We start from the raw sequence: 14,397 nt of genomic DNA, 5'->3' as shown, positions 1-14,397 counted from the left end.
CAACCACATTCTCACCCACAATTATTTCTCGTTTGAATGAGGGCATCACCTATGAACCTCGGTGTTGACTTCTACCTCAAGGATGGCTAAATCAGTACCTCAGTCCATAACAGACATAAAAACCACCAGCAATCCCTATACTTTGGCAGCTGCCACCCATTTCATACATCCTATCTACCCGAGGTTGTTGTATCTGTAGTCCATGAGCGTCCCTCTCCAAATATACCAAGAGCATCACTAATGCCTTCAAGGACCAAAATTAACCTCCCAACCTTGTACAGAAACAGATCTCCTAGGCCACGTCTTTCCTGTCACTTACCACTTCCCAGACCCACAATCCAGCCACACGGAAGCACTTTCCTAGTGACTTAGTACCATCCTGTGCTGGAGCAAGTGAACCACATTTTCCACCTGGTTTTGACTACCAGTCATGCCTTGAAGTGAGGAATATCCTGTCTACCCCTCCCACAGTGGTATTCTGCTGCCCACCAAATCTAAGCCCTATCCTTGTTCTTCACTACTCTACTCCTGTTCCCAACCCCTAGCTTCATAGCTAACATCTATACAATAGACCTAGCTGCAATACCTGCCTCGTACATCCTCCCATTGTTACCTTCTCCAGTATGGTCAAAGCATCTATCTCATCAAAGACAGAGCTACCTGTAAAAGCATCACGTGATCTACATTATGCGCTACAGCTACTGTCCTACTTTCTACATGTGCAAGCTTGTTAATTAACAAGCTGTCTGGTCACCTGAGTGGCCACTGATAGGCTGGCCAAGAGGCACCTCGATCCCCCAGTTGCTGAATATGCTGCCCAACACAATGTGCTCTTTCAGTGAACGCTTCACAGCCAGAGGTGGGAACTCTTTCTGCAACATACACTATGTTTCCATAATCCCACTGGCATTAACCGTCACTAGTCCCTGTTCTTCACCTACCTATCCCCTTTGCTGCTTGCATTCCAGTACTACACAACCTTCTATTCCACCAACACACCCACTAGCCTCCCCCCCCCCCTTCCTCTGTTTCTCTCCTTTCCCATTCCCCTTACCTCTGCCCCCCCCCCCTCCCCCCACCCACACCCTACAAACTTCACGATTGTAGCTGGCAAACCTACCCTGTTCCCACCATGTCTCTGCATGCTTCCACAAGCAGCACTACGCCTTCCCGCACCCCTACCCTGCTATCCTTCTCCCTCCCTGCCCCAGCCTCCTCCTCACCCACACACCCCATGCCATACTGCATTTCCCATAAGGTGCTGTTGCAGTCCACAGTATGGTTGCCACGGCCAGTGTGTGTGTGTGTGTGTGTGTGTGTGTGTGTGTGTGTGTGTGTGTGTGTGTGTGTGTTTTCCAGAAGATGGCATTTTGGCTGAAAGCTTAATTGTAAAGCTGTCATTTCACTTGGCCCATCTGGAACTCAGTGTCTCCGATATACGTTAGTAGCAATCTATCCTTTTCATAATACTGTCATTATTCCATACCAAACTTTCCACTGTTTGATCTACACGATTCGATGACCTACATTAAAAGTAAGTATCATAAATTCTTCATATTGACAAGATGAATCTAAGGCATATTTTTAACCCCTGAAAATATATAAAAACAATAAAACTGTTGCTGTCACAAATCATCTAAATGGTGCTGATAGTTTCAGCAGTGCTGGTAGAATTTACATATATGTATTGTTTCCAGTTTCAGCATAAAAACAATTTCAATCAACAAGAAATCAATTAAGGCGGGAACACACATATACAGTGATCAACATTATTACGAACATAAATTTATAATAAGCTCTGCCTAATCTTCATCCTGATGTGTCCAAATAGGAGCTTTCAGATAATATTATTAATGATTAATTAACTAATATGTAAAAGATTTGGCTCTTACCAAAATTTGGTAAGACTCAGAGTAATTGATAGTTTATTTGATTTTTTAAAATATTTGTCTCTTTCACAATGTTGCGAATTTGGACTATTTGTTGTTGTCTTCTATCTGAAGAATGGTTTGATGCAGCTCTCAATGCTAGTCTATTCTGTATAAGCCTCTTCACCTTTCCATAACCACCACAGCTAGCATCCATTTAAACATTCTTACTGTGTTCAAGCCTTGGTCTCTCTCTAAGATCCCCGCCTTTTTCATCCATTACCAAATTGACAATTCCTTGGTAACTCAGGATGTTACCTATCAAAACATTCCTTCTTTTTTCCAGTTTGATTCAGTACCTCCTCATTAGTTATCTGGTTGTCCATATAGTCTTCCACATTCTTCTATAGCACATTTCAAAAGCTTTTATCCTCTTCTTGTTTGAACAGCTTACTGGATGTATTTCACTTCCATATAAAGTTGCACTCACAACAAATACCTTCAGACAGGACTTCCTAACTTTTAAATGAATATTAGATGTTAACCCATTCTTTTTCAGGCAGTGGCTGGCACGAAAGTAGAGTCCTCAAGGTCATTGCTGCTGCCTGCCGCCAGCAGGGTCTGCAGGCTGTGATTTGCTGCCTCTCGGCTTTGTTGCCGTGTAGGTACCGGTAGCGGTGCGGTAGGTTAGAGGAGCTGAAAGCTCAATGTTGCCGCGCTATATCGACTGTTCATGTCTGATCTCAGTGTCTTTTGAAAGGTGCTTTGATGTGTGTTTGGTGTTGAACCACAATGCAGGAGCAACAGTCTACTTGTAGTACTCTTCTGGTCAGTGTGCATAAAGGGTCGAACGACATTCATAAACAATTGAAAATTATCATCATATTAAATATACTAAAGTTTTTTTACTGATATGACCGACAATGAAGAAGTGAGGAATAACTTAAATTTTGCTTACTGCTAAAGCGTGCGATATCTCCAAGTCAACTGTAGGCTGTATTAGCAAATCTTTATCATTGGTAGAATCTCCAGACATGAATGAGTGTTTCGATTCTCCAAGAAAGGGATTGAACATGAATGGAAATCAACCAACTTTTACGATTTTAACAAAGAGCTCACGCATAGAATTGTACTTGGATATTACAACAAAGGAGAGTATCCAAAGGCTAAAAAAATACAGGCTGACCTCCGTGAAAAAATTAATTATTTGGGCTCACAATTCTTCATCTTCTCTGCTCCCTTGGTTTCCGATTCAAGAAGTGTAATGAGGGATGGAAATTCTTAATGGAACGCAGAGACACTGCAGCAGCAAGAGCAAAGTTTTTGTGTGCTGAACACACCAGGTCTATAGTGTACTTGGATGAAACTCGGGTTTCACAGAACGACTCCAATAAGTATATATGGCACGACTTCAAAGGAAAGGGCAGTTTGAAAGTGCCTACTGGTAGAGGTGGCTGATTAATCATTGCCCACACTGGTTCATTAGCCATAGACTTCATACCAGAGGCCAAATTTTTTTTTCGTGGTGGGAAAAGTTCTTTCCAATCCGATTACCATCCAGAAATGAATGGAGAAGTTTTTAAGAATTAGTTTATTCGACTGTTGTCAATTATCGTGATGGATAACGCCAGCTACCACTCCACTGAGATAGAAAAAGATGCCAAATTCAAATTGGCGCAAGGCAGATATTATGGAGTGGTTAAAGAGAAAGAATGTTTCATTTTCAGTCAATGAAACGAAGGCTGAACTCCTGTCTAAGGAAGAAATCGTAAGTGCCAAAAAGGCTTACAAATCAGATCAACTGGCAAACAAAATGGGACACCAAGTGCTACATCTACCACCATATCACTGCCAGTATAATCCCATTGAATTGATGTGGGCCCATGTAAAGAGAGAAGTAGTGAAAATTAATACTACTTTCATACTTACTGATGTCGAGAAGCTAACACATGAAGCTCTTGACAATGTTACTCAGTAGGGCTGGGAGAGGTGAGTAAAACACGCAGAAGCATTGCAAGAAACTGATTTCTTGAACCATGTTTTAAGAGACACCATAATGGAATCTGTGATGATACACCTGGCTGAAACAAGCGACAGTGAATCTGAAGACACAGAGCCAGAAGAAACTTCAGTTTAGGTAAGTGCCGTCTATGTAAAAAGCTGACTTGATGTAAATTTTGTCTATTCATTTCAGTTATAGAGGACATACTGTGAATGTTTTCCCCTTACAGTAGATGTCTGATAAATTTATCACAAGTGGTGGTGATTAGTTTACTCGACAGTAACTGTCAATTAAAAAAAGATTGTCAATCCTGCATTAATTAGCAACAGTTTTTCCTAAAAACATGTATCGAATGTCTTTACATTCGGTTATAATCTTACTGCATTTGGTTTACTTGTACATTCAAAATTTTTTTTCATAGGATTTACTGGCTGTTTCGTAGTAAGGGTAATGCAGTTCATAAAATGACAAAACAGTGTGGTACTTCTGTATCGACTGTATCTATAAACAGTGCAGTAACATCAGAACAGACCCATCACCTATTCTGATTCTCCAAGAAATGCATAGAAATCTATGATATTTGATGACTTTTACAAAAAGCTAGAATGTAGAATTGTATTACTTTGGTATGACAGAAGATAATATCAGATGGCTAGAGAAATACATTCAATGCACTGTCTTCTCTGCCCACTTGGTTTTTAATTCAGAAACTGTAATGATGGACAAAATTTGTAACACGAGACAGGGACATTGCAGTAGTAAGAACGAGGTTTTTGTGTACCAAGCACATATTGCATACTGAGAATAATAGGCTTACAGCAAATTTAGATAAAACTTGGGTTTCACAAAACCTTTAGAACAAATATTTTGCTCGACTTCAGTGAACATATTGGCTTCAAAACAACTACAATTACTTCTGTGTAGCACATATTGGCATTTTGAGTGATGGTTGCAATGACGAAGGATATGTATTAGCAGCTAGTAAAATATTTTCGGGATGTAGGGAATATTCTCGATCATATTAAAGTGAGCCGTCCGAACAAAACTCTTGGCGACAGCCTACGACTTGCGCGCTGCTGTGCATGGAATATCCCGTAAGTAATTTGCCTCTGAATGTGATACAATACAATAATGATGTCTGAAATATTACCAAAAATAATTTTGTAGTTTTCTTAACAACTTTCTTGCAGGAAGTTTCTTTGCAGTCCTACAGAATGAAAATTCATCAGGTACTACATTTTTTGCTAAGCAGCCAGTGCAGTTTCACACCTCATAATATTTTATTTTTTATCTCAGAATACTTTTATGTTCCCAAAATAAAAGACGCAGAACATGCATCTGTAAACTTTGAGGATGTTCATACATATTTTTTACAGTCCAGTTACATTAGTGATTCTGTTGCTACCACAGGTTGAAGTAAAAAAATTATTATCCTCCAAAATTTCTTGTAATTTCAGTTTTCATTTTTTTTTCCTAGCAGCTAGTGAGAATTGTCTTTGGGAAAGTACTCCATCATATTCTAAACTAAAAACAGAGTTGCCCAATCTGTTTTTAAATTTGTATGAACATACGAAATTGATAACTGGCAATGCTGTAAGACAGCGAGATGACCCTGAAGCCCTATTTTCGTGCCGGCCACTATAGTGCCCATCAGTATTTCATGTCCTCCCTAATTCACCATGATCACTTATTTATTTCCCAAACAGCAAACCTCATCTATTACTTTTACTGTCTCATTTTCTAATCTCATTCCCTTAGGACTACCTGATTTAACTCTCTTACATTTCATTATCATTGTTTTACTTTTTTTGACTTTCATCTTATACTCAAGACACTATCCATTCTTACTTTGCTGCTCTCCAAATCCTTTGCTGTCTTCAATTCCCTTTCCATTTCTTCTTGAGTTCCTTCACAGCCTGCTGAATGCACCTATTAAACATCATCGGTGATAGGCTTCAAAGATGCCACACTCACTTCTCAATTCTATAAGCATGTCCGACGTAACTCGAATGACATCATTCCAGAATGCTGGATTGGAAGAGGAGGAGCAGAAGATGAACTTAATTGTCGGTGGCCTCCTAGGTCTTCAGACCTCACACCGACCTTTATATGTGGGGTTATGTAAAAGACCGCGTTTTTATTCACCCTATGCCTGATATTCTTGGAAGTTTGGAACATCACATTGTAGCAGCTGTGAATTTGATAACAAGAGACTTTGCTTTGCGTGTGGCTGGAAATGAGCCACTGTTTTGATATTTGTTAGATAACACATGGTGCTCACGTTGAGTACATAAACATTTGAACTTTTCACTTTCCAGGAGCGTATTAACTGTGTTTCTATCTTTCGTGCTTTGGAAGCAATAAATGTTTGAAAACTGTTCCTTCTTTTTGAATAGCCCTGTATTTTCATAGATTTTGGAGTTTGCTGAATTTACTGCTGTATTCAATGATACAAAATCTCATGTAAGTTTTGGACTCTTAACTTTGGATGGCGTAAGGCACTTTATTTGGTTCTGGAATATAATCAATATTTTGAAACTTGAACTTATATTTCATTTGAGTGTACATTTGCAGAAGTTTTACTGTTTTGCAGTATTTTGCTAAGTTTTATTTTTGGTGAATTAAGAAACAATGGCTCTTGAAATTTACATACTTATTGTGTGAAATAATGATAGCTGCTCTGCACATGTTCTGAAATATTAAACTTTACTGCATGCCAATTCAATTATGTGAGTTAGTAGCACATAACTCTTACATAAATGTAAATTTGTAATGGGCACCATTAATTTCAGTTCTGATGCTTACTGAATAAACACTACATGTTAATCCCATTTAAAATTAATTTCACTCAATGAAACTTTTCATATATTTATTAAAATCATTTAGAGATCCGATGTCTCTGAGAAATTACCTGGTATTAAATAAATATACCATATTTACCCAAACATAAGAAGAACCTGAATATAAGATGACCCCATTTCTTTAAGAGGCTACTTGAGACAAAAATTATTTTTGAACATATTTTGACTAATTGAAATTACAAACTTTTCTTGATGTAAAGGTATCTGCCTAAAAAGTTAAAATTGCACCTATTCTAAACTTACAATATTAGAGAAGGAAAGTTGCTACTCACCATATAGTGGAGATGATGAGTCGCTAGGCACAACAAAAAGATTCACACAATTATAGCTTTCAGCCATTAACGCCTTTGTCAACAATACACACACACACACACACACACACACACACACACACACACACACACACACACAGTCACGCAAACGCAAGTTGCACACACGTCTGCAGTCTCAGGCAACTGAAACCACACTGCGAGCAGCAGCACCAGTGAATGATGGGAGTGGCGACTGGGTGGGGGTAAGGACGAGGCTGGGGTGAGGAGCGGGAGGGATAGTATGGTGTGGGTGGTGGACAGTGAAGTGCTGCAGGTTAAGTGGAGGGCAGGGGAGGGGGAAGTAGCGGAAAAGGAGTGAAGTAAAAAGAGACTGAGTGTGATGGTGGAATGATGACTGTGTACTGCTGGAATGGGAACAGCGACGGGGCTGGATGGGCGAGGCTAGTGACTGACAAAGGTTGAGGCCAGGAGGGTTAGGGGAGTGTAGGATGTACTGCAAGGAGAGTTCTCACCTGCACAATTCAGAAAAGCTGGTGTTGGTGGGAAGGATCCATAAGGCATAGGCTTTGAAGCAGTCATTGAGATGAGGGATATCATGTTTGGCAGCATGTTAAGCAACAAGGTGATCCACCTGTTTTTTGGCCACAGTTTGTCGGTGGCAATTCATGTGGACAGACGGCTTGTTGGTTGTCATGCCTTCATAGAATGCAGCACAGTAGTTGCACCTTAGCCTGTAAATCACATGACTGGTTTCACAGGTAGCCCTGCCTTTGATAGGATAGGTGATTTTAGTGACCGGACTGGAGTAGGTGGTGGTAGGAGGATGTATGGGACAGGTCTTGCATCTTGGTCTATTACAGGGGTATGAGACATGAGGTAAGGGATTGGGAGCAGGGGTTGTGTAAGGATGGACGAGTGTATTGTGTAGGTTTGGTGAACGGTGGAATACCACTGTAGGTGGGGTGGGAAGGATAGTGGACAGGACATTTCTCATTTCAGGGCACGACGAGTTCATAAACTCCTGAAGTCCATAAACCCAACCATCCAGGATGCCCCATTGTGGCCAGTTACCGTGCCCCCACTGAGACAATCTTTGCCCTCATAGACCAACACCTTCAACTCTTCTCTATTATTGTTACATTCCATTCTGGATTTTCTATTCTAAACTTAGCCATTTACTGGCTCTCTACATTTTGATAATACAAGGAGAAATAAAATAAATTTAAATTTTTATCTTCACTGTCTTTTTATGTTTACTTAGCCTGTTGTCTGTGGTACCACTGCTGTTGACCATTATCATCCTAACAGGGCAGCTGTGAAACTTACATCTTTCTTGTTACAAATATTTGGCTGCTTCTTAGAAATATGTTCCAATTTCATTTTTTTTGAATGCACAACACATTTCGCTTCTATACTGACATGAGAATGTTACAATGTGTTTTGCTTCCAAACACAGTCTGCCACCGCTCAACTCATTGGCTGTGTAGAACCAGAAGGTGACACGCCCCTTATTGTTCCCATCATACCTCACAATGAGGTTCGACAACATTGCTGCTTGTAACACAGAAGTATGCCACTGGCCCCAATCTAGACTTTTAGGATCTCCTGCAGAAATTTGTGCTGTTGTTGAGTATTTGTCTAATCTTAAAGGCTATTTGATTCCGAGTACAGATGGATTCAGGCAAACTTCAGTTTAAACATGGTAAATGTTCATAAAAATCCAAAGCACGCAGCATAGATTCTCATGGTTGGCAGCATGATGAAATATGCTGCCCAATCACCTCTCTCTTCCTCACACCCATTATAGTTCTCAGCCAAGCTGGTATCACTGTTCACCTTCCAAGCCTTCTGCAGTGCTGTGCTTGCGCACCAGGGAAACATGAATGGCAATACCTTCAAGGGTGCACGTCATATGTAACAGCAAATAATTCATAAATAAAAGATTGCAATCACGATTCAGTCCATTTCTCTACTTTAACTTATACCGTGACCTAATGATGTCTGTTGATACTGTCTCCACAACCGGTCTTTCCACTGTAATTTATTCTTGCAATAACAAGAGCAGTCAAATTTGATGTGATTTGTTTTATTTGTTAGACATTTATTTCTGGATTAATTTTCTTTCTCATTTCATCTGAATGTCACCATCTCATTCCAAAGCTGAGAAAAACATGGTAACATTTTTCCCCGGTATTCGAATATATGATCAGCAACATAATTTCTTATTTGTAAACCCCTTTGTAAATCATTAGTTTCTCACAACCAAATAAAATATTGACTTGGGTTCAGAATCAAATAATGATGTTTGAAGGACAAGATTTTCTTCTTTGAATGATACCTTTACTTAAAAAGCAATGTAAAATATGTTATCCGTACATGTATGAGAACTTCCATTGGAAACCTGTTCAAACGCAACAAAAGTTTGTAAGCTGATAGAATTTAATGCTCCTGTGTTTCACAAAACTGTCAATATTTTGAGCAGAGCATTAGATTGTTGTAGTAGCTAGTTCATAGTTCTGATGTATCGGTTGCACTAGTGCCACAAGTCAGATGTCAAGATTGTTCGAGTGAGATCAATACTGTATTGAGCACTTCAGCGTATTGGGAAATCTCAAGCCTATTCGAATGAAAGTACTACTGTTTCCTATGCTATACTCTTCAGAATTGCTCAAAATAATTTTTTAAGAAATCTCAATAACCAAAGCTTCATCTGTAAATGTAAGATGACCCCAATAATAGTATTTTTCGAATGACAAATTTGGGGAAAAACCTTATCTTATAATCAGGTAAATAGGGTAACAGGGTTTTACGAGTGTGAGATCTGTCCCTTAAGTACAGAATACAAGCCAGGTTTATTCAGAGCCACATGTTTACTCAACTCATTGTGGAGGCTGGTGGAGGAAGTCTCAATGATTTTCTTGTAATTTAATCAGACCAATAGGGGAAGCCTGCAAGTGTAATACAAAGGTAAAGCTGTCATCCATCCAAAGGTTGGTTTTAACACCACACTTTATTAACCTTGGTTATACTTAAGTTGTGCCACTATCTTACTCCAATCTTTGAACTAACTTACCCAGGCAATTACAGGGGAAAGAACAGTTTTATGTGGGTGCCTGATAATGGTGTGACATGGCATTTCTCAAATTAATAATATATTTCCAAAACCAAAGTGGGTGATAAGTGACAAAAATAATCCTTGGAAGAGAGGCATTAATCCCCAGATTTTTTGATTTGCTGTCTGGCACTTACCTACCAAGCCACACAATGTGACAAAAAAATTGGAAGAATTGAAAACATTTACAGCATATACCAAGTCAATCTCATTTAGCAGCAATATAACAAGACAATTTGTACCCATGTTCTCACTTGGTACACCTTCAACTATACCATAAAAACTAGCATACTATTCAATTTCAACATCCACTGTTTGAATTTCTCTTTTGCATTCTGTATATGATACTTAAATGTCATACTTCAGGATGAATCAGAAGCAAGTCTTCTCAATTCGAAGAAAGTGACACAAACAAACTGACTTTTTGAAAATCACAAAAACCCTATCGAAAAGATTGCTTCACTGCAACAAGCAATGTGCTAAACAAAGGAATGGAAAACGGAGATCCGAGTAAGTTTGCTCCAACTGCTCTAATTTTAAATAGTCCCAAGAATATGTTACCTTTACAATTATGGCACCACATGACATTCAAAGAGAGTATTTATGATATGGAAGTCATCAAAGGAAAGACAATGCCCAATACAACATAGCAAAAATTAAATAAAACTTTCGATATAAAATAAACTGTTTAATTATATAGTACATTAAGAGAGATCAGTGACTATTAACATTGTACTGAAGAGCAGCAGTGTAAAAATAGATAATTTCAAAAATTGTTTGTTATTACTTGTATAAATATTTACAACACAGACAGCCTTTGTGATTGGTTAACAGCAAAATTTAAATAACAAAAACTTAAAAAAGTGTAAATGTGCTTCTTTTTTCTTACATTAATGACTAGCATCAAATGACTACAATGTAAATATTTTGGCATTGTTAAATAAGTACAGTCATAAAAAATGTATAAATATATCATGACATCAGTTCGAACAATACAAAGTCATCAAAATTTCTCTGTGACAGCTCATGTGTAACAAAATGAGAGATTGTGCAGTTGTTAAAATCCCATGTAGATACGTAAAACAAAATCTTACACCAGATTATAGCAGTCTTCCTCATTATCATACTCCACATGGGATAGTGAAGTTGAAGAAACTTTCCACTTGCTTAAGTGAAAACTTGGGATTGGTACTAACATAAACAAGACCAGTTGAGCCAGTGTCTTTTGCTATATTCACTGCCACCTGAAATATGAAAAGGACATTGATTATTGCAAAAAGTGACTGAGGAATATTTACATAGTTGTACCCAGATATGTCTTTTTTTTTAAAATTGCTGCAAATTCAGCAAATGCATGCACTGAAAAATGAACTGTACAGACACATGAAATGTTAAGGGATCAAATCGTATTACTTAATATTATCAGAGAAAATTACAAAATCAGATATTTCCTAATAGCAAATTTGTGGACCAAGGCAATTTCTTGCTTTTTCAAAACTCTGTGTGCCTCCCATGCAGAGTTAACTGAATTAACCTCTGTAGGATACAGAAACTGTGCCAGATTCTTGTACCAGGCGCTCGAACTTTTGCTAGAAGTGCTGTTACCACGAGCATGACTTGCAAAATTTCATATTAACTTCAATTTGCCCCATGTTTCTATTGTAGAACAACATGTGAACACTTTGCTAAGAAATAACATTTTCCTCCTGGACTGTAGACACAAACAAACAGAAAATAACTTTACGAAGAGTTAAAATATTGTTCGAAAAGTAGCAACATCTTTTGGTTAATGAGTCCTTAGTCCAGACACGACAGTTTTGAGCCACTGTAGATGTGACTGTTTCATGTTTTTTAGCTGTTAGAACAAGTACCCCAGGTTAAATTTGCGAGACCTCTTCAGTTAGTACAGCACTACCTGCTGACTAATTAACAGGATGCTTCTGGATGTTTTGCCAAGTAGTTGATTCCATTTTGAGCACAAACTTGGCAAAGCACCCAGAAGCACACTATTTTCAATAATTAATCTCTCATATACTGTGTGTCACTTTTTAAATTCCAACTACCCTAGTAACATAACAGAGTTATCAGAAAGTAATTTTCTCACACTACCAAAAGAGACAGGGCCTTCCCTATAAAAGGCAAACGCTCGTGCGTCAGAGATTTTCAACATGTATATGATACCTTATAGATGATACTTCCCGTCACTCACTAAACTGTCTTCGTAACGGGTGGTATTGTCAACCGTAATTCTTTTAATGACTGCCAGTTAGATTTGTGACTGAACATAACAGCAATAAAATTTCATTGTCATCTTTGCTCTGCCTACAGAACAGGTGTCATTAGTATGCAAGTAATGCATATTAGTCAGTCAAAATATCCTAAATGAAGATCTTGAATATACTTCACACTTCAATTTTTCAAGTTAACCTTTTTAACATTAATTCTGTCAGTCTACACAGTTTATGTCAGTAAATGTACATCCATAATATAGTAAAATTTATTTCAAATATGTTTTAATCTGTAGAAGCACACTTGACTATGTAAAAGAGATATGTTTCCTACAGGAAAATTAAATAGAACTTTGGAGATAAGATAGTTACCTGTATGAATATTAAGAGCTCAGATGGCAGGCCAAGAAGGCTGCAATGTGGAAGACATATATAGAGGGTCTATACAATATAAATAGACTTGAGGACAATATTACAGAAAGGGAAGGGAAAGTAGATGAAGATGAGCTGGGAGATATGATACTGTGAAAAGAATTTGACATAGTACTGAAAAACCTTAATTGAAAGAAAGCCTTTGGAGTAGGTGAAATTCCCTTATCATTAATTAGCACTGTGAGAGAGCCAGCCATGTCAAAACTATCCCAGCTACTGTGCAAACTATATTAGGCAAGCGAAACACCCTCAGATTTCAAAAAGAATGTAATTATTCCTAATCAAAACAGGGCAGGTGCTGACAGAAGTAAATATTATTAAATCATCAGTTAATATGCCATGGCTGCAAAATACTGACAAATTATTTACAGAACTGAAGAAACTGGTACAAGTTGACATTATGGAAGATTAGTTTGAGTTCTGGAGAAAGGTAGGAGCATGCGAAGTTAAACTACATTTATACCATTTGTAGATTTAGAGAAAATTTTCAGAATGTTAACTAGAATACATTCTTTGAAAACTTGAAGGTAGCATGAAAATATGCAGGGAATGGAAGGTTATCTACAACTAGTACAGAAGCAAGACTGCAGTTATAACAGTCACTGGGCATGAAAGGTAAGCAGTAGTTGAGATGGGAGGGAGACATAGTAGTGGCCTATCCCCCATGTTTTTCAGTTATTCAATCTGTACACTGAACAAGCAGTTAAGGAAACCAAGGAGAAATTTGGAAAGGGAATTAATGTCTGTGTAGAAGAAATAACAATTTTGTGGTTTGTTGAGGTCACTGTAATTCCATAACAGACAGCAAAGGGTTTGGAAGATCAGCTGAGTGGAATGCATAGTGTTCTGACAATAAGTTATAAGATGAACATCAACAACAGTAAATAAGTGTAATGAGATGTAATCAAATTATATCAGGCAATTATGGAGAAATGAGATTAGAAAATGTGGCACTAAAAGTAGTCAACAAATTTTTCTACAGCAATAGCAAGAAAAATACCGCTGAAAGAGAGAAATTTGTTAGCATGTAATATATATTTATGTTTTACGAAATCTTTTCTAAAGTCAATTGTCACGAGTGTAGCCTTGTATGGAAATGAATCATGGAAAATAAATAGTTCAGACAGGAAGAGAAATAAAGTTACACAATTAATTTTCTGTTCACTTGCAGATAGATGTCTGCAGCACTGGCACACAGAAACCTTTTGCCACAGTATTGTAACACACCAGTAGAGGAGAAAAACAAAATGGCACAGACCACTAACAAAGTGGAATAAGTAGGAGGGGTATTCATAAAGTTTTAATTATCACTTTCAAAAAAATAGTTGTATAGATATATAGCCTGTTGCACAATCTGCACTGCATGGAAAGACTACTGTAAGCACTGTACCTATTTATTTATCTCCAAAATTCCATTCAACAACTTGAAACCTGATCAATAACAAAAAATTGTTAACACTAAATCTACCAAAGAATAGCTTCATTACAACTCAGCTGCTTGACCAAAGAATAATAAATATGTCTGTATTCGTCGTCTATAGCAGGTGTTTTCCTCAGAGATCTCCCCCTCCTGGCAGAGTGGAGCTCCTGGTATGTGTTGATACTTGTGAAGAACACGCTGA

The 14,397-nt window shown here is 38.0% G+C and overlaps 1 protein-coding gene across 1 annotated transcript in view; it reads right to left on the bottom strand.

The window, feature by feature from the left end:
- Nucleotides 1-10,917: 10,917 nt before the first annotated feature.
- The window catches only part of LOC124798031 (protein XRP2-like), a 50,899-nt gene continuing 47,419 nt past the window's right edge, over nt 10,918-14,397 (bottom strand). Inside the window, exon 7 of the mRNA XM_047261247.1 lies at nt 10,918-11,359. Within this exon, the coding sequence (XP_047117203.1) occupies nt 11,237-11,359 (123 nt within the window). The 3' untranslated portion in view covers nt 10,918-11,236. The remainder of the gene's footprint in view (nt 11,360-14,397) is intronic.

The sequence above is a fragment of the Schistocerca piceifrons genome, chromosome 5 (genome assembly GCF_021461385.2).
Source record: "Schistocerca piceifrons isolate TAMUIC-IGC-003096 chromosome 5, iqSchPice1.1, whole genome shotgun sequence".
Taxonomy (NCBI): Eukaryota; Metazoa; Arthropoda; class Insecta; order Orthoptera; family Acrididae; genus Schistocerca; species Schistocerca piceifrons.
This window is presented reverse-complemented; position numbering and strand designations above follow the sequence as displayed.